Raw genomic sequence first — 21868 nt, 5'->3', positions numbered from 1 at the left:
TAAGGCATGCATCGGAAATGCCTCACAAACCACCTTCAGAAATGGGTCTGGAGGCAGAGCATGCACTCATCTGATCAGCATATTCCATTACCAGCCGCAAGGGTTGCACACACCTTTCCAGTCCTGTCCAGCCCAAAGTGGCCAAGGTATCTGAAGTAATCCAGAGGCCAAAATCCTGGGCTACCAAGTGCTGTACCGACAAGTGTGGGAGCACCACATGCAGGAGCTAGGGTACAGAACAGTCAGGAAAAGCAGGTGCATGCCGTGCTGAGAAAGTGAAGTGGATGACGCATGGACCCGGGAAAGCAATCACCCAGGAAGCCCACGGGCCAGATACTGGCCACACTATGACACCATGACTGGGACAGCATCACATACCCATTGGAACATACATGTACAGTGATAACTAACCTGCAGTTACCTGATGGAATAGGGCAAACACATACTGTCTTAGAAGGCCCATGGTGGCGCACATGGTGAGACAATGTGCCATCTCTGGAACCTTATGTCACCAAAATCATGTCTCCTACACGCAGAAGTAGCACCCCCTACCAATGACAAAATATCTCCATGACCACTTTCTGCCTTAACACTATAGTTCACAAACCTGTTGCCCCATCCCTTGGGATGCACCAATGATTCAATGTCAGAAGGCATACCTTCCAGATCTCAGAATTGGTACCCCCAAACCTTCATGGGATGTGAAGTGTTGATGCACAAAGGAAGAGAATGAAACCTAACAACTGACATGTCTAGGAAAAACAATACAACTGCATTCTTGTGTTGCTAGTGGCATAGACACCTCTTCAGACAGCCAACATGCTGTCCCCATCTCATGCGGGTTACTGCATCAGAAGTGTGACCGGATGGCATAGGGTGGCAAACTGTACACCACTGCATTACATGCAGAACCATATAGAGACTCTTTTCCACTGCCCTAACAAGGCCAGAAAGAGATCTTAGGCTACAGCATACCAAGTAGAAGACTGTTATGTGGTATATGAGGGGTCAGAAATGTGAGGCTCACAACTTTGTGAAGAGTTTTCAAAATTTGCCATTTCATTAAATAAAAAGGTTGGGTAAATGCCTCACTATCCCTATCCTGACAAGGATTCCCCTGCCTGAAATAAACTAGAGGAATCACTAACAAAGCATAACTGTCCCTTACACTTATACATTCAATAAATCAATAAGGAAATGCATGGCAGTTCAAAACAACACAGTTGATATAACTGTTGACTTCGTAATATGACCACAGTCTCTTCTTATGATCGCGGTGAATTATCCTTCCCCAGATTTAAGCAGGATTCTGTGCCACAGTTCAAAAAAGAAATAAGGAAATCCTGGTGTGTAACAACGTTCCAAAACAGTTCTTGTAACCTTAACTTGCCAACAGAAAGTTCTGACACTTCGATGAAATACCAAAGAAAATAGAATGTTCTTTCTTTTCTTTGAGCAAGGATGAGCCTCAAAATTCTCTTCTTCACATAAGCAACAATAATTGTTTTTGTCAGGAGGATTTGTCTTAACTGAATACTTCTAAAGAAATGTAGTAACTCCTCTACACCAGGTTTATACAGTTCTTCCTTCAGCACCACAAACAACACAAATATTCTTTGTTAGGACCAGTTTACAGCACACCATCAACTGCCAACTGGTTTACTCCCATGCCAAGTCTAATGGTTCAAAGGTTTGCCATCCGGGTATATTCACCTACCCGAACAGCGTTTCACAAAATAAAATGTGCTTCAGTGGTAACCTCCAACTAAAACAACTTTACAAAAGCTTCACCATGTTCCTTCTTTTGCAGCATTAACATTTTTTTGCAACTCTTCAGGGAAAACAATTCACATTAGTGCACTATTTTCCACTGTCAGTGTAGTTGTGCTCGTAATTTATTTGCTTACTGTCAGCCAACACGTGGTTCTACACTTGGTCGTCCTCAAAGCATTTAATGTTTTCTGCTCGCTATCACATAACCTTAAGTCCGGGCTTTTAATTCCACTACAAAAAGAAAACAATTGTAGAACAATAACTGATGCAAAAAAAATACCTGTGCTCTGTGCCGAAAAAACAAGCTGCTTATGTTGTCAATGCATTCATTGAAACAGCATTATTACTTAATGAAGAATGTTGGCATAACAATTAATTTGATTTCTATATATTCTGTATGAGTTGTATTATTGTGATTTCTGTGTATAGTAAGAAAGAGATGGTTAATATGGTGGTTTTTCATTTGTATTGTACCCTTTTTTGATGAGTTTTAACCTTTGAAATAAAGATTTGAATAGTGAAAACGTGACAGGTGTTAATGACACCCTGGAGCTGCGCAGGTTGCTGGGGCACTCACTTCTGGGCCATGTGACTGAAGTTCCCATCCAACGATTCAACGGTCTCTTTCTCTTCCTTTGGACAAGCACACAACACACAGTCAGCTGCTGGACAGAGAGAATGGGAAGGGTTGACACAAATAATGCTATTTGGTTACTGACAGGTCAGTCACACTACAAAGTGATGTAGTTGTGGTGCCATGACAAGGCCAGATGACTTACTGAGGGCCTGTAGGCAAGAGCATGGGTTGGATGGTGGTTTGACTTACAGGTGGTGAGCCATTCAGGCACCCAATGTCTGATGTATTTGTATATAGCTGCTGCATCACAAGCCCCATTCAGGTGTGGGCTCTTGGTGTTTATGTCGCATGGTCACCACTTTTTAAACAGTTAATTGTGGTGTGTGTGGCCTTTCTGGTCCTTTGGTGCAATAGAGTTAATGTGGGTGGCCATTCACACTCTCCTTAGCTTCCTGTTTTACGACTACAACGCACATTGCTGCATGTTATGGGGATACAGTCAATGTTTACACATTGAGGTGAAAGGTGTCCATAGTATGCGTGAAAGTTTCTCACATCAATGCCAGACCTATTGGCACATGGTATTGGATATTATTCCAATGTACCCATGGGAACACTGACATGTTCAATTGCGTTCGGCAACACCCATAGATTCACTAAAGATGTCTGTCAGTAGACATCTCTCCAGATATATTGTCTTGGAGGCACTGGAACACTGCACGCACTGCACATGGGACACAGTATACCTCCACCTGTACTGATGGCAGACTGTCCTACACATGGGGTATGTGGTTTGGACCAGCCTGTACGATGAGCAAATCACGTTTGGGCTATTCTGCTTAGACATATATGTACAGCAGGGTATGTTCACTTTCACATCAGCACTTATTGACAATACACTTTTTCTAGCTGCCTCTTGCTTCACCCAACTCCACATAGTAGTCCTATGCACATTGACATAGAGTGCCTTTTTTCATGCGTTGCATCACATATGGCATACATGCACTTTGCATCTGCACTTACCAAACAGTTTCACAGACTGTCCCAGATCTGGAATTAGTTTCCCAGGGCCTGGTAGGAATTCAGCCAGGGGGCATGTTAATCGAGAGTATCATGAGGAAGAAAGAGAGAGTGTGTGTGTGTGTGTGTGTGCGTGCGTGCGTGCGTGCGTGCGAGAGAGAGAGAGAGAGACAGAGAGAGAGAGATATTTAGGAACATCGTTCATGGACTTTGGTTGACAGGTCTTTGCCCTTTGGAATTTGCGGATTTCTTTCATGGGTAGTGCAAATTATTACACTTTGCATTTTTGTTCTTTAGTATGGATAACATTATCTCGGCATCGCTTTGAAGAGTCAGGTGTACATGGGCCTTCAGCCAGTTCTTATATGACTGTTTGGCTGCTCTAATTTGTGTCTTTCTAGCATTCGAGTCTGATGAGCGAGCCTGTCGAATGACATGTCGCATCTGCCGTTTATGTTTCTGAATTTTGGGGTCAAACCAGTGTTTTCGAACCGAATTTGAATTTTTCAACCCCACATTCTTGGTTTTAAATTGAACAGAAGATGATCATATTCTAATTTAGCACTATCCTGACATTAAGCTAAGCTGTTGACAACTGAGCGACCTCTTGTTCTTCGAGACGCAGTCTTACCCTATTTGCTGCAACCGAGATACTATGTTGCCATCTCAAAGGGCCTTCCTTTGGTGCTGTTAAGAGTTTCGTTATTAACATGTTATGATCACTGTTTGTTTGCTTCTTGATCTCAAAGGATTTTATTCGGGCATGCAAATCAGTTGACACAAAGACATAATCAATTATTGATACAGAATCGGCATGCTGCCACGTTGAGGCAGGTGGCATGTCCCCAATTGTGTTCCCATTCAGCATTTGCAACTGCCTGATTTCCATTTCTTCAAGCCAGTCATTGGCGAGTGCCTTTTTATCTTCTGTTGCCAGTTTAAAGAAATCGATATTAAGGTCCCCGCATATCAGGATGTTCACCCTTGCCTTCCCTTCGTGCAGGAAGTCCAGAATTTCCGCGATTTTCTCTATGAATTCCAATTTGCCTACTTTCTGATGGTTCCAGTAAACATTTAGAAGTGTTATTTCATCATCGTTCTCAAGACCCAGTTTCAGATTTGTAATTGTCGTTTCCTGAATAAACAGGGAGTGGTTACAGGACTTTAAGATCCTAAAGGCCGAGGCCCTGTTTACCAATGTTAGCAGCCCCGCCATTGGTCCTGCTTTCGCCAGTTTTATTGCTGGATTCAAGGCCACTTCGAAATTACTCACAAGTGGCGTTTCAGTTAACCATGTTTCCTGCAAACATACGACCGCTAAACCCTCCAGCCAGTTCGTGTTAAAAAGATGTATAAAGCCTCTCGTGTTCCAGGAGGCCAATAAGCACTCATCTAAGGTTGACTCTTCTTGGCATTATTGGCACTCTTTTGTGTTGAGCGTGGCAGCGAGCCAGCTCCAATCGCCATTTTCCTTGCCTGTGCTTATACGACTGTGTATTTTGGCTATTGGTAATTGTGAACCTTGATTTCCACTTATGGTGATTCTGATCTCTGTTTTAAGTGCCTCAGATGCACTCATGTCATTGGTCATCTTAGTGTTAGGTTTTGATTCGTCTGTCTGATTGCCTTTGCGTACTAGTCTCAACGGTTGGCCACCAGTCTTCGACCTTACTTCCGTAATTTTGGTTTGTGAGGACTCCTTTTTATTCAGATAGCGCAACACAGTGCTCTGGTACAGGCAGCTTAACGTGTCTCCTTTGTCTCGTGTGTCCGGTACATGATGGTTCAGACTAAGTAAATCCAACATGTAAACTTCGAATCCCAGTGAAAATAGCACGACATTTGCCTCATTGTTTGTGTTAGCTATCAATGAAGAAGAGACATGAAGAATGACTTTATCGTTTCAGTTTTCATTAGGAAATTCAACAATCTTTAGGTCTTTAGACATGATAGCACGTAAGCTAGGAATCAAGTCAAATAACCCAATGATGTTTGCACGATTTAAGATCAGCTTATCCTTCGAATCAATCCTCTCAATCATAACCTTAAAGACCAGTTCCATGTAATTCTCTCTTTTATCCATGCCTCTGTCTCTTCCATGGGAGTCCACTCGTGCATCCAATTGTGTGTTTGATGAAGTTTCATTTATTTTTCTGTTAGAGATTCTGTCTACCAAAGTCACAGCTCCACGAATCTCATTGATGTTTGATATCTCTTTGCTGAGCGTGCTGATTTGGGGATCCTCTCTTTCACTCATTTGTACATCTCTTAGTCTGTTACATAATTTAGCCCTTTTTTCGTGCAAAGTCATGAACGGCGGACTTCTCAGGATTTTAAGATCCACCTCTGAATTCGCGGGTTCATTGACGAGGTGACACGTTCTGGAAATCTTTGTTCTCATCATCTGCGGTGAGGCAGCCTGATCCAAGATCCGTGCCCTCGAGCCTAGGACTATGGAGGTATCTCCCTCTATTTGAACTGGGCGATCATTGGATAAGCCCTCTTGTATGTCTACAGAGGTTTTTCGAGAACACTTTTCGGGTCCTCTTGTAACCTCCACTTCCTCCAAGTCGTCATATGTAGACATATTCAGGAGCTCTTCAGCGATGTCAACCGGCGGTTTATCAGCCTCCTTCACAGATTGGAGAGGGACCACTTCCTTTGTCGGTTCCGGTCTTTGGATGTTTTCTTTCAATTTGGGTTTGTTTAAATCTTTTGTTACTATTTGAACAAAGTTTAAGTTCCTCAAAAATGTTCTTGCTGCCGTGTTTTTATTGGTTCTCTTGATCAGTAAGTTCTTTGATTTTTTGACAATCTTTGTGGATTCAGATTTAGGTTCCCCTGGGTTCTTGCAATTTGCTGGTGTACCTCCAAAAATCGAGAATACGTTTTGCTTCTCTGCGCCCTTACTAGTGATTAGCGCGTTTTCTTCCTTACTGGATTGAGGCACTATGTTAGATGTTGAAGGCCTTTGGTCTACAAAACCCAACCGCCTCTTGCAGGCCCTCGCCTGTTCGAAGGCTGTATTGAATGAAACATCAACAATTTTTTCACACTCGAATGGGGTACTTTCTTCATGTCCTCGTGGACTTATCACGGCCCCCGCTGGATTCAAATGAACTTGACTCACTTGAACCAGATCTTTGCTATTGGTAAGGTCGATCACGTGTGTCTAAACAGATGACGCAAACACCTCCGACCCTTGAGGTAGCTTCTCCATTACACTTGAAATCGCGTCACTACTGCCTCCAGCATTCGCTTGCTTTATCTCAGGGCACACAGTTAGAGGTAATGTTGTGCTTCTTCGTAGTGTGTTACTACTATTTAGGTCATTATCACGTTGAGGACCTATACGAGTTAGGCCGTCGTATTTGAATAAGGCTAGTGCTTCCCAGGCAACTTCTACCAAATGTTTTTTGTCCAAGGAATCATTTCTCTTTTGCTCACCAAAGCTTTAAGTGAAACATTCAGGCCTTTTAACCCTTCATTAACCTTGCAGGAAGTTTGGTTGCATATTTTGTCCAAATGAGCAACTTTAGTGTTCAATAGTGCCATCAGAGTTGTAGAGTCCTTCATTGATTCATTCAGGTTTTCGTATAGCTTCATGAAAGGGGCCATAGAGATCGCAAGTGAGGATATTATAACGGCTTGTAGGTCCGTTGTTAGACCGACCTCATTAACCTCCATGGTCTTGGCCTTGGTAATACGCTTCTTTACTTTCTTTTGCTTAGAAAATCTGCCCCTCCTTATTTTCAGAAAGAGGTCTTCCATGAAGGACGAATCAGACGGGTCACAATTGGCTGATGAATTCGTACAACTACTAGGCTGTGAATTTTGCATATTCATTAATTCTGGTTCAAGCCGTTTGGCATTAACAGCTCTCTTTTGAGAATTCATTTGATTAAATGACGAGTCCTGCACAGAGGACTCACTTATCCTCTCATTTGGGGCGCAAATAGACTGCTACGTACGTTTATAGTGAACAATTGCCCATATATACTCATTAGGCTCCGTTATTTGAGTATTCTGCCGTTTTAGGGCTACTTTCTGCATTTGTGGTATTTCGTCATGCAAAGTGTGACCCTTTTTCAGTTTGTTACTGCATGTTTTGTTCATTACAATCATGCTGTTCAGTATGTTGTTCACAACCTCTATCGAGTCTTGGCGCTCATCTTGCCTGGGACCCACCAGCTCTTCTATTGCTAGTGTTCTTACCTGCCATTCTGATGTACAGGGATTCTTTATCTGTCCCGTCGAGGAGCAGAATACCTCATCGTAACATTCTTCCGGGACATTCTCAATGGATCGCACCTCAGATCTTGTCTCTGGTCGAGGTGCCAATAATCCTGAGGTCTGGTCTGCTCCCCGGACCAGCCCACCCCTCCCAGCTGACAACGGAGACTCTCCAGCGAACTCCGCTGCTCCAACCGCGTCTTTACCTAATCCTGGAGGAGGAGCCATCCCTCCCAGACGTGGTGTACCGTGGACGGAGTGATTTGCATTTTCGTCAGCAGGCGCACCGAGCACGCGCATATCGTCATCCGTGTGCAACTCCACCCGCAATCCACCACCGGCTCCTCCACCGTCACCGCCCCCAGCCACAGCCAGGTGCACCGGTGGACCCGTACACTGGACCCCCCCCACACGACTCCAACCCCGGTGCCTGAACACTCAACAGTGTGCACACGCCACCCCGGACTGGCGACACCCCGGGTAAGTAATCGCAGTGATTGAGCTTGTGTTCATCTGAGTGTCTAGAGCTCTGGCGGGGGCCTACCCGTCAGCAATACTGCTGTCCATGAGGCGAGGAGCATGTCCCTGAGACTGATGATGGCTAACATTGCTAGCATTACTATTCGGCGTTGGGCCCTTTTCCAATCCAGCATCTTCCTCACCGCTTTCTGGTGATTGATGGTGCAGTGCACCTACACGGCCCACATTGGTGGTATTGCTAGAATTGTTAATGTTAGTGTTATTAACATCCGCACATGGCTCTTCACTCGTTGATGTGCATGAATAAAATCGACTTACTTTTCTGCCACGAGGCTGGTTTCCAGTGCTGCGGACTCCATTTTCGTCCTTACTAGGTTTCTTCTGTGCCCGTGTTCAAGACAAGGGAGTGGCCATTAGTTGTCCGCGCTGGCGCCACTCGCCAAACAGCCTAACAGCAGTTAAGTCCAGCCCTTTCACAACAGGGCTTATGCCACAAGGGCGCTAGAGGCGGCCTTTTAAGGTCAGCTGGTCAGCCGGTCTTGATCCCTTAAAGGCACACGTACCTCTCCAGTGGACGCTGAGTAAGATGCTCCACTCCACTTCACTCGCCACAGCCTAACAGCTGTTAAGTCCAGCCCTTTCACCACAGGGTGTCAAATTTGCACAAATCATGGCTCACAAACCACCCAAAAAGATCCAACCTCTTTGTTGGGTGGTCAACATCATTCTCCCGCAAGAATCTACATAAATATAAGGTCCACAGAAGTGTTTCTATATCTGAACAAAGTAAGCTTTTGAGGATTGCTTGTTAGAAGAAATCTGTCAAAAATGGGTGTAATACCGTTACTCACCTCTACCAGAAGCCGACGTTTTAAAACCATTTTGGGTAAAGTTGTACATTGAGCTCAAACTATGCCAAAGAAAGACTTGCTATCAGAAGCCTAAGAGGTAGATACAATTTAAAACTATATTCTGAATAGGCTTGAAGTAAGAAATTGTTTGATGTATGTGTTAAAAATGAGAATTATATTATAAGGCAAGACAATTTTTAGACATTGGGTTTACGAGTTAAAGTTTCCCACCCTCTGCTTCAAACAAATTCCACACCTTTCCCCTGAACAAGGGAAACTTCCCCCTGCCCTTGGCTAAGAGATTGATAGTCTGTTGTGAAAGGGAACTAGGAGAGGAACCCTGGCCTCTTGCTCTCAGTGCAGACAAAGGAATCCTTCGGCTGAATAGAAAATGCTAATTCGGGTGTGACTGACAACAAACTGCTGGCAGGAAGGAGAGACGTGACTTCTGAATCAGCCCAGACCTTGGAGGTGGAGACAAACCATTGTGTGGATTCATAAAGCACAGCAAATATATGTTTAAGGAAAATGCTTCTAAAATATTGTAACAAACGGACAGAAATGTGAAATTTTGAGATTGTTAAAATAAAAATTTGCTCAGAGTTTAAGACTAAGCTGGACTCCGTGCGATGTTCTGAGACCAAACCCCGGAATTATTCATATTGTAGCCACTGTGTTTATGCTATGAACATAAAAAATTACAGAAATGTGTCCAGATGGGGTGTGAATGCATGTCTAAAAATTGCTGCAGAACTAATATTGAGAAACCCACCAAAAGCGTGAAAACGTTGTCATTTCTGAACCAAATCTCCTAGGAAGATGAGAGTTGAACAGAAATGTACCTTAGGCAATCTGTCATGTAATTCATGTAGTATTAACAAGTTGTGAACCTTGTAAATATGTGTTTTATTAAAAATAAGATATACTGTACAGAGACAAAGGGGAGTCTTTTCCCCTAAGCCATAAACATGACACAGGATGACATGCTGATCCTTTCTCCAATCAGGGGATAGGAAATTCCCTGACCTATTAGATCCTTAGAGGGTTGGGCATTGTAGAATCAGCCTCCCCACCCGCTTTGGAAATACATAAATAGGGACTGCTGAGGACAGGCAAGACACACACTTTTCCACTACTCAACTGATTTCTTGGCGAAGCACCCTGCAAGAAGATCCAGACCAGATCCAGACAATATTAGACAGAGTCTCTAGAACCAAACTCTAGAAATTTGAAGCAGAGAGGCCTAACCCAAAAGCTGAACCCTTCTCAGCAGGCCTTCAGAATCTTTTGCAACCTGATTCTAACCCCTAAACTTCCAAGGGGCTCTCACATTCAACAGCCGGGCTGTACTGTTTTGCTATTCTAGCAAAGAACCCTGTGCTAAAATCAAGATCCAGACCCAGAAAGCAGAGCTGTATCCAGAACCCATTAGATCCAGTCCAAGAGACTGCACAGACCGCAGTGCAGTGCTGAGAGCAGAACTGAGACCTGTCTCGTGGCGAGAGAATCCCAGCCAAACCCTTGACCAGATCTTTGATGGGGCCCACTCCATTCCAAAGCCATGTGAGTGAGTAACCTGTCTAGAACTGTACATAGCCAATATCTTAGTTTAAAGTAATCCTATTCCAACCATTTCAACCATCCAGAACTGCATTATAGAACCTCTTTTGTCTATCCTAAATTCTCCTCTCCTCCACATAATTCTTGATAAATTGTAGCGATAATCATCTATGCGCTGATATTTTTTTCAAGTGTCTTGACGCACAACAATCAGAGCAGAAGGTGCCCTGTTTCTGGTGGTTGTCCCGTTGGGTATCTTGTAGTTTCATACACCTTAGTATAAGTCCAAATCTTTAAAGCGCAATCTGTCATTTTGAAATCTTGACTATATTTCTGAAAAATCTACCTTTACAAAAACCCCTGTAACTTTTGAACCGCACGTCCCAGAGCCGGGATTTAACTGTCATTTTGAAGTTAAGTTCCTAAGCTTTCCAACAAACCTAAAATGACAATTCATTATAGTTTTTCCGTAATCGCGTCTCACGCACGTGGAAAAATTGCTGCGAATTGCAATTTAGCTCTATTTCACCAAATGTCAAAATAGCTGTATCTTGTTTTCAACTGCTCAAATTTGTTTTCAATCTGATAATCATTTATGAATCATTGCTAGTGTTGACCTGAACCAATCCAAAGTAACTCTCACTTATCCTGAATCTCATTTAGTGAATTAAAATAATTTTAGCATATTTTCCCATCCTTGCATTTCCTTCAATCATATAAAGTATTCTTTGCTACGTTATCCTTTCTATTCCTACTCCTAACTGATTCAAGAGATTGTTGATATTGTAATATTACCAATTGCTGCTCACTGTACATATTCATAAGTGTGCTATTCAGATATTATTCTATTCATAAAAGTGTGATATATATTGTTCAATTCTTCAAATAAACCTCTTAATTTGCAAAACAAACCTACTTCTTGGCTCAGTGAGGTCGGGAGATTCAAAGAGATTCAAAGAGATTCAAAGAGAGGGGCGTTATATAAGGGTTCATCATCCAGATTTAAAGAACTTTGACATAAAAATATATAAATAAGGGCTTCCATTGGGCATCCCATACTAGGCGTTGACTTAGATGGAGTGCTGGATTGAAGTCACTTACAGTGCGACCAAAATATGTCCTCCTAGGGCCAAAATCTATCAAAGCAATTTCTTTGAAATGTCTACTACTAGTGTTACTCAAAGTGGGACAGGAAATAACCAGATGTCTTAAAGTTTCTAAGGTAGTCAAGCATTTATAGACACGGCAAACCAGGGGCCGATTTTGATGCATGTTATAATGGCTGGTATGCTCAAGTGTGGGCAACTGGTTGAGGCAAAGGTACATCGAGTGTGCCTTGTTACTAGGAAATAGTTGACGATATTTCAGAAGATCTCTCTAAGTTGCTTGATGCTCTCACACCAGTCAGCCCTAAACAGTTTACATTTACTAGAAGCAGGGCAATTTATGAGTTTGTTTTTTGAAGAACAGATATGATCCAAGAGATTTGTCATGCTGATCTTAAAGGCACTGATAGATGCTACAGATCTCTCAGCTATTATTATTTTCAAGTCGATGTATAGAGAATTTTCAGGGAGGGAAAAGGGATTTTGAGTAACTAGACAATTGCCTCCATAAGTGCCTCTTATGAAGCAATGTTAACCCCAGTTTGTGCCTCAATACTGAATTCGGGATGGATTTAGCAAGACCCAATGTTTCTTTCCAAACCCTGCCCTGGATGATGTTCAAGTATGGACCAATGTCCGCCATGGTCATGTCCAAGCCATACAATAGAATAGCTCCTACTGTTCCTTTCTTCGAGTTACGGTGAGACCCTTTAATACTTTCATGCTCAGAAGGTCAGACATGTGAGCCCTGAGACAATTCAGTGCATATTCCTAGTGAAGTTGTATTCACCAACCCTTTAAGTTCAATGCTTTCATTGTTCCCTGGCTCTATGTATTGACCATTATCTTTCTGCCTCTTCTGTGCTATTTCTCAACAATTTTGGATATTATACTCCCTGAGCCATTGATAAAGTGACAATAAATAATGTCATTCTCCCTATTAATTGAAAGCTTCTCCATGTATATCCTTACACTGTGTTGCAATGTATGAAGAAGAAGTTACTTTTGATCTTCGTGCCTTCAACTTTCCCTCTATAAATACCCTCCCTCTCAAGCTCTTCGCTCCTCCACCTCCAACTCCCTCAGGGTCAGTCATTTCTCCAAGCAATGAGTTGGGGGTAGATCCCTTTCCTCGGCTGGGGCCTCCCTCGGGAACAGCCTCCCTGCCTCTCTGAAACTTGAGGAGAACCATCTTAGGTTCCAGAAGCACCTCGAGACTTTCCTCTTTGCTTCTGCCTTTGCTCTTCCTCTCCCCTGCTAATCTCTCTGCTTTGGTACCAGGCACCTGGTTAACCTCTGATATTGGGCCCAGTTCCCTGCCCTCCCAGCCTCACACCTGCACTGCCTCCTAGCAACTCCTGCACATGGGTCTGTATCTGCAACCCTACAGTCCCCTTCTAGCACCTATCAGACAACTGTTGTCTAGACCTTATTCTTGCACTTACCACCTGCTGGCCGCCCTACCTGTTGTTGTTCTATCTCATGTGCATACTTTCCACCCCCCTGCTGCCCCTCGCTTTTTCCCCTTCCCTCTCCTATGCACTTGCACATTCTCAATGTCACTGGGCCTGGTACGAATGTTGTTTTTGTCCTCCTTTGTTTCCCCTCCCTTGCCTCGTCGCTCTCTGAAACACCTGTCTAATGAGCGGGATAAAAATAAAATATCATATCATATCAATGAGGGCACAAAGAAAACCACCAAAATTCAAGTAAGTCAGTAAGCATATAAAAATACAATTATTTATTAGGCCTTCATGAACACACTTAGCATATACAAATCACAGGTAAGGAATATAATCAAAAACCATATATAACAGACATATACATTGACCCTTAGAAATAGAATTGAATATGACTTAAATACCAGTGTTCAACAGGTGAGTAATCAAATGCAGGAAAACCAGTTAAAATAAGAACAAACTCAGTTCCCTCTGTTTTATGAAGTCCTGTACTAAGACGTATGGGGCCTTTTTTCCCAAAGGTTCCAAACTATGATTTCTTCAGGGAAGGTATTTCAGAACTGATGCATTGGGCTGTGATAGTGCTTTGAAAGTTGTTTAAAGTTAGGTAAGTATATTCTTCAAATCAGGTAGGAACCCAACTTCATACTATTGCCAGGGTAAACCTTAGGAAAGGATCATAGGCCCAGGTTTGATGACCAAAGGTCAGACCAAAGGGAGTTTAGGGACAAGGGCTCTTCACCCAATGCTTCCCTATGGAAGACAGTGGCAGACAGAAACAGGCATGTTCACTTAACCCCCTGACTCTGATTTTTCAATGTGACAATGCAGGTGTTCCAGAATTTGCACTAGGACACAGTTCTCTGTCTTTGGTTTGGGTGAGGGAAGTCCAGGGGTCACAGGTGCAGAGGTCACTTTTCAGGTCAGACCTGGTCGTGGTTCTCACCAAACGGTTCCAGGCAGCTTCTTGAAGAAGACCCCAAAATGAAGAAAAGATTGAGAGTTCAGAAGTGCAGAACTTCAGGATACTTCATGGGAATACAGAGAAAATGTTTCAACGGTGGTCTCCACAGTCAGGCGGTGACATACGATCTTCCAGCAGTGAACACAGAAGTAGTCCTAGCACAGCTTCCCTTGAGATGGCTGACAATGCGAGGACATGTGAATTATGGCATAAGCTGATGTTTTTGCAAGTCCCAAGGCTCCGCTCAGAACGACGATGGATGCACAGAGGGAGTCCAAAAGGCAGCTGGTCATTTCCATCGGGTGGTCCAGCAACACTTCCAAAGGCTTCCAAAGCACAAATCCTTTAGCTGGGGTCGATACTGGTTGTTCCCACTAGTCCAAGGGTCAAAGCACCAATGAGGGTCTTCTGGGATCAGGCAGAGGAGCATGGCTATACAGGCCAATCAGTAGAGTCAATACTGGTCAGCTGCAGGAGCTGTCCTCGGGCCGTCAGTGGGCTGCTCTTCCTCATAGAAGTCTTGGTTCCAATGATGGTCTGTCGACTAGCTGCAGGAGCTCTCCTTTTATTAAAGATTCAGTCCGGGAGCAAGCCCACCAATGGTAAGGATCTGCAAAAAACAGCCATGCGTTGTCTAGTCATCACATCCATTAAGCAACAGACTTTTGGACGCCTGAGGATGGGGACTTCTCTGGCTCCCAAAAACAAAGCCCACTTGCCCGCAAAGGCAGCAGCTTTCAACGGGAAATGGTCTACCATACATGGCATTTCCTGACCCGAGAAGGCAAGAAGAAGGCCAAAGGACAAGATTGCTGAAGAGCAAGCAAAAGTCTCAGCCATGACCCTTTAAGGGTGCTAAAAGTGTTAAAAATCACACGGCTGCCACCAACTTGTCTTAGACACTTCATTAGAGCAATCAAAAAGTTATGAGGTAAAAGGTTATGAGGAAACAAAAGTATCCTTACTGCAAGGTGAGGTGCGCAATTGTAAAAATACAATAATTCCTGAAGAGATGAAGGACCTGATTTACAGAAATGTTAACATGGGAAAGTACCATTGAAAACATGTTTGTAACTATCAGGCCCGAAGTCTCTCAGTTTTAGGGACTAGTCAGTTCATGCCCCGTGTCTCTCCCCCTCCTGCCCACCCCCCGCTCATGCCCCATGTGTCTCTCCTCCCCCTCCCGCCCACCCCCGCTCATGCCCCGTATGTCTCTCCCCCTCCCGCCCACCCCCCGCTCATGCCCCGTGTGTCTCTCTCCCTCCCGCTCATGCACTGTGTGTCTATCCCTCCCTCCCACCCACCCCCCGCTCATTCCCCGTGTGTCTATCCCTCCCGCTGCCCACCCCCCGCTCATGTCCCGTGTGTCTATCCCAGCCTCGCTGCCCACCCCCCGCTCATGCCCTTGTGTCTATCCCTCCCGCCGCTCATGCCCCGTGTCTCTATCCCTCCTGCCGCCCACCCCCTGCTCATGCCCCGTGTCTCTATCCCTCCCGCCGCCCACCCCCGCTCATGCCCCGTGACTCTATCCCTCCCGCCGCCCACCCTCGCTCAATCCCCGTGTGTCTATCCCTCCCGCCGCCCACCCCCCGCTCATACCCCGTGTCTCTATCCCTCCCACCGCCCACCCCCGCCCTGTGTGTCTATCCCTCCCGACACCCACCCCCCGCTCATGCCCCGTGTGTCTATCCCTCCCGCCGCCCACCCCCGCTCATGCCCCGTGTGTCTATACCTCCCGCCGCCCACCCCCCGCTCATGCCTTGTGTGGCTATCCCTCCCGCCGCCCACCCCCCGCTCATGCCCCGTGTGTCTATCCCTCCCGCCGCTCACCCCCCGCTCATGCCCGTGTGTCTCTCTCCCTCCCGCTCATGCTCCGTGTCTCTATCCCTCCCGCCACCCACCCCCCGCTCATGCCCCGTGTGTCTCTCCCCCTCCCGCCCACCCCCGCTCATGCCCCGTGTGTCTCTCCCCTCCCCCCCCAACCCCCAACCCCCCCGCTCATGCCCCGTGTGTCTATCCCTCATGCCGCCCACCCCCCCACTCATGCCCCGTGTGTCTCTGTCCTCCCCCCACCCCCGCTCATGCCCTGTGTGTCTATCCCTCCCGCCGCCCACCTCCCGCTCATGCCCCATGTGTCTATCCCTCCCACCGCCCACCCCCTGCTCATGCCCCGTGTGTCTATCCCTCCCGCCGCCCACCCCCCTGCTCATGCCCCGTGTGTCTATCCCTCCCGCCGCCCACCCCCCCGCTCATGCCCCGTGTCTCTATCTCTCCCACCGCCCACCCCCCGCTCATGCCCCGTGTCTCTATCCCTCCCGCCGCCCACCCCCCGCTCATGCCCTGTGTCTCTATCCCTCCTGCCGCACACCCCCCGCTCATGCCCCGTGTCTCTATCCCTCCCGCTGCCCACCCCCCGCTCATGCCCCGTGTCTCTATTCCTCCCGCCGCCCACCCCCCGCTCCTGCCCCGTGTCTCTATCCCTCCTGCCGCCCACCCCCCGCTCATGCCCTGTGTCTCTATCCCTCCCGCCGCCCACCCCCCGCTCATGCCCCATGTCTCTATCCCTCCCTCCCGCCCACCCCCCGCTCATGCCCCGTGTCTGTCTCCTGTTTCCCCCCACTCGCTCATGACCCGTGTCTGTCTCCTGTTTCCCCCCACCCGCTCATGCCCCGTGTCTGTCTCCTGTTCCCCCCACCCGCACATGCCCCGTCGGTACACCCCGTTTCGGTGTCGCCGGTTTGGCGACGGGATGTTTTGGCACGCCGAACACCAGTGCACATCGCCTGCTGTTTAGGGAAACGTGCAGTGCCGTGCACTGAAAATGCGAGTTTCAACTTCACCCCACACTATTTTAAAATGAAACTGTTCTAGAGCGGTTTCATTTTAAAATAGTGTGGGATGAAGTTGAAACTCACACTTTCAGAACGTTTCCCTAAACAGCAGGCGATGTGCACTGGGGTGTGGCGCACAGAGCAGAATTGATCTGCTGGGCTCATGCCCCGTGTCTGTCTCCTGTTCCCCCCACCCCCCGCTCATGCCCCGTGTCTGTCTCCTGTTCTCCCCACCCCCCGCTCATGCCCTGTGTCTCTCTCCTGTTACCCCCCACCCCCTGGTCATGCCCCGTGTCTGTCTCCTGTACCCCCCACCACCCGCTCATGCCCTGTGTCTTCCTCCTGTTCCCTCCCACCCCCTGCTCATGCCCCGTGTCTTCCTCTTGTCACCCCCTCCTATGATGCCCCTTGTTGACCTATTGTTCCCCCCACCCTCCGCTCATGCCCCGTGTCTCCCTTCTTCCCCCCACCCCCCGCTCATGCCCTGTCTTCCTTCCCCCCCACTCCCCGCTCATGCCCCGTGTCTCCCTTCTTTCCCCCCCACCCCCCGCTCAGGGCAGACACGGGGCATGAGCGGGGGTGGGGGCCCCACCTTGCCCTACCCCCGCTCATGCCCCGTGTCTCTCCTGTTCACCCCCGCTCATGCTCCGTGTCTGTCTCCCTCCTTTTCCCCCCGCTCATGGCCCGTGTCTCCCCTGTTCACCCCCACCCCCCGCTTATGCCCCGTGCCTCTCTTCTTTCCCGCTCATGCCCCGTGTCTCCCTTCTTTCCACCCCCTGCTCATGCCCCGTGTCTCCCTCGTGTTACCCCCCACTCATGCCCCGTGTCTCTCTCCTGTCTTCCCGACCCCCTGCCGATGCCCTGTTGTGTTCTCTTTATACACCCTGCCTTCCCTTTCCCTGGTGTCCATCTTGGTAAAAGATTTTCCTTCCTACACCGGGACGCCTGCCTGCGGTGTCCTGGTTTGGGAAGAAAAATCTTTTTTTTACCACCCCGGGTTCCCACTTTGAGAACCTAGGATGCTAGTGGTCTTCCTCCATTGAAAAGGACGATATGGTTACGTTACACTAATAAAAAACTATGAAATTCAGTAAACAAACTGTGTTAAAGGGACATTATGGTTAAGTTGCGCTACTAAAAACCTATGAAATTCAGTAAAAATACTTTGTTAAAGGGACGTTGTGGTTAAGTTGCGCTACTAAAAACCTATGAAATTCAGTAAAAAAACTTTGTTAAAGGGATGTTATGGTTAAGTTGCGCTACTAAAAACCTATGAAATACAGTGAAAAATCTTTGTTAAAGGGACGTTATGGTTCAAAGTAAAACCGGAAAACCCCTGAAATTCGGCAGTTATGGTAACTTTAAGTTCCCCGGACTCATCTAAGCCCACATTGTCCGCTGCAGAAGACAGCCGGATAAGACTGGAGCCTGTCTGTGCCCAGAATTCTTGCACATTGAGTTGTCTTTCCTCCACCATGACCCCTCTGCCCTGCACAGATTTAGGGGTCTTTACTTTTCACCATCAGGATGTGATCACCATTGCTAGCAGGAGGTTGATGCCCCCTTCGAAGATGGCCTGCGGCCATCCCTGCCAAGCATCACTGCCTTGGGGCAGAGAAGGAGTCCTTCCTATTTGCAAACCTGATTGGCTAGCTCGTAGCTCGTATTCCCGGGTCTCATCTAAGCTGGCAGGCAAAGCCAGCATTGTCTGCCACAGAAGGCCGCCGGATAAGGCTGGAGCCTGTCTGTGCATAGCAAGCGTCCCGGCAGGCGCCCAATCTGTAAGGTATGCGCTCTTTCTTGCATTTATTAAAACTTTTAAAACTATTGGCACGAAATTACTACCAACAATATCCTACTATTATGACTGTTCTTACCTGTCAACCCCATTGTTTACCCAGGGGCTGCCCTAGGTTTCACATATCTCTGTCTGCCCGCAAATGTGCCTAAAAGGCAGACCCTGCAAATGTCATCGCTCTCGGAACACTATACTTAACTGGATCCTGTCAGTAATGCCTTGCACAGCTGATATAGCCCCCAGCCGCGTGGGCTGAGTCTTTTCCGGTGAGCGCCTGGAGAGCCACTACAGTACTGCCCCCTTCTGGCTTGATGTGATCGCGCGCGCCCACCATGCTTCATCTGGACCCAGCAAGCAGGTTATGTCTTTAAGTTGATTACCTGCAGACTTAATTTCGAGTCATGTATTTCACTGTAACTGCTTTTAAATGTTCTATCTTTATGACAGTCTCACAACATTGTAACTTGTAACCTGTAACTGCTTAGTAACTGTAACTAGCACCGAGATGCCTCAGGGCTTTGTGCGCTGCTATGAATGAAAAATAAAAATGAAAGGATGGTATGATGGAAAGAGGGTAGTTGTGGAGGAACGGGAGGGCGAGGAAGTTAAAATATGGCGCAGAGGAAGACCGAGTTGAGGGAAGTAAGCTGAAGGAGCATGAAGCAGGGAAAATGGGCCTCTCTGTAATAAGCTCAACATGGAGGGCGTTGGGGGGTATGGGGCAAATCACTGTATGGCGGCAAAATGGGAAACTTCCAATTCTCTGTGAAGAAGAGTTGCCTGTAGCATTAAAAACAGAACTATCATAAATTAGGCAGGTAGCCTACTTTGAGAAGGATTCAACTATTTGAGCGGACGGTGAGTTTGCAGTCAATGAGATGTCACAGATTCCTGTTTACAGCCATCAAATGGTATACAGATGATCTGTTTCAAACATAAGAGGAGACTGTTCAGTTATACAGGTGAGGCTCCTCAAAAGTTAAATCCTCTTTCCCTTTTCAGGACTTAATGCCATATTTGTGGGCCCAGTTAATAGTACAGATATTCTCTTTCATTGATTTGATAATGCGAGAAAAGCTTCAAAAACTCTGGGCCTCATTACAAGTATAGAGGTAGGCATGCCGCTTTTAGCAGCATAGCTACCCCCATACCGGGTACCAGATCCGTGTCTGGTTTCCTGGAATGGGGAATTACCGGGCCATTCCGAACTTGGAGGGCCCGGTATTTCCCCATTCAGGGAACCTGGACCCGGTACATCGCCAGTCCCATGTGAGCCCCATAGGGCTCAATGGGAATGGGGAATATGCTAACAACGGGCCCGTTAATGACAGGCCTGTTGTTAGCATCCTGGTCTGCTAGCGGGTCCCGCTAAGAACGCCTGGTTTTACCAGACGTCCTTATCGGGACCCGCGAGCAGACCTCGTAATGGTGCGGTAGAGGGTTAACGGCGCCGGCAGCTCTACTGGCGCCGTTAACCCTCTACTGCACTCATTGTAATGAGGCCCTCTGTCTTGTAAACCGGTGCAACAGGTTCTAAATTTTATAATCCCCCAGGATGAAAGCCTATCTGAGCCACTCATTGAATGTTCCCCTTCCCTCATAGGCTGTACTGTAAAATAATATAGTACCTGTGCCTGTGCATAAGTTTGATTGTGTCTGGGCTCATTGGGCTGTGTGACACCAAGACGTTGCCCCGAGGAGTACTCGCCCCAGAACATGAAGGGCTCAGCTTGTCCAGACCAGGAAGTTCCTATAAAGAAAATAACTTTATTAGAACAAAATTAGGGAGGGCTGAAGCAGAAACAACCACCCCCCCCATGAATGACAGTGAGCGAAGGGTTCAAGTAGGAAAGGCCAACATATAATCAATCAGGCAGGATACATGGAGTTTACAAAGGAAACTAAATGAAAGTTAAAAGGAGTGGTGGAGTGGCAGGGCAGGAAGTAAACTGTCTACAATATACTTTGCACTGTGCAGTTGCTTACATGATACAGGCTTGAGCGCATCATGTGGAACTGGTCTATCAGTTTCTTGTGAAGGGGACGCATTTCTGGATGCACAAACTTTTCGTGCACTGCCAGTCCCACACCGAGGACTTGGACCTAGAAGAAAGCATAGAACATGATGAATTGAACATGGTGTCAATGAGCAATCTAAGACACCTCCTGGGGTTTTATTCATGCTCTGGAAACTAACGCATATGAGGGTAAGCTCTTTGGCAGCAAATAATCTCTCTGGATAGGATCAAAACTAAATCAGATCTACATCAAGCAGAGCCATTCTGGAGCCATTGCGTCAGCTCCATATTTCGATAACATTTCGTTTAATAAAAAAGATACTCAGATTCAGCAGTACGGGAGAGAGTAATAAAGATAAAAAGTGGAGTAAAAGGATAATCTGAAATAGAAAAACAGGGAAGCTATTCCCTAGGTTTAGTTTTGCGACATTGCAAATTTTCCATAATTTTGTTTCCGATTGACATTATTTTGGGGTCATGGACCCCAACGGAACATGTATTTAATTCTTTTTTTTAAAACTTTTCAACACTTCCTCTGCAAAACACATTTTCCCCATGACAGCCAGTTTTAACATTACTCTAATTTTAGAGGCATTGTTCGAGAGGCCCCTATACAGTGAGTACCTGCTCCTGCATGAGTTCCTTTAGCTGCGTGATCTTCTCTGCATCTCCAGGATGGTTGGTGATGTAATCCTTGTCAAAGAAGGCCTGAAAGAAACACATCATCTTCTTCAGGAACAATCAAATTACTAGCATCTCATTTATCAATGTCAACTTCTCCTGCATTGTATACTCAATGGGTCATCAAATGTTTCACAACAAAGCTATTATAGATACCTTTTTGGTAGTCATAGTTAAAGTGCTATATCGCAGAAACCACCAATGTTATAATGCCCATTAATTTCCACGCCTTCAAAGGACATCTCCAGTTTGGGGTCTTTACGCACTGCAAAGTATACCAGCGAATGTTGCCATAGTCTGCATAGTCTATTTCGATTTTCTAAACGATATTTTCCCTGGTCTGAGATAGATCTTGCACCTTTGGTTTCTGTGCTAGTATGTTTCTGTTGTAGGCTTGTGTCACATTTACAAGCAGGTAATGCAAGATCATTTTTAACTCCCTTGATCGCTCTAAGATTTTCACTGGGTCTTTGAATAAAACTTTGCAGAGAACATAGTACGTGTCTTTGCATTGGG

General features: G+C 46.3%; 1 protein-coding gene across 4 annotated transcripts in view; it reads right to left on the bottom strand.

Moving 5' to 3' along the window:
* DOCK3 (dedicator of cytokinesis 3) overlaps positions 1-21868 on the bottom strand; it is a 2582899-nt gene that overhangs the window by 136936 nt on the left and 2424095 nt on the right. For all 4 annotated transcript variants that reach the window (XM_069644069.1, XM_069644070.1, XM_069644071.1 and 1 more), the window contains 3 exons: positions 21296-21379; positions 20640-20756; positions 20282-20403 (listed from right to left, as the gene is read on the bottom strand). In XM_069644069.1, the coding sequence (XP_069500170.1) occupies positions 20282-20403; positions 20640-20756; positions 21296-21379 (323 nt within the window). The remainder of the gene's footprint in view (positions 1-20281; positions 20404-20639; positions 20757-21295; positions 21380-21868) is intronic.

Source organism: Ambystoma mexicanum, chromosome 2p, assembly GCF_040938575.1.
Source record: "Ambystoma mexicanum isolate Mex_15411 chromosome 2p, UKY_AmexF1_1, whole genome shotgun sequence".
Classification (NCBI taxonomy): Eukaryota; Metazoa; Chordata; class Amphibia; order Caudata; family Ambystomatidae; genus Ambystoma; species Ambystoma mexicanum.
The sequence above is the reverse complement of the archived record's forward strand: the minus strand, read 5'-3'. Positions and strand labels throughout refer to the sequence as shown.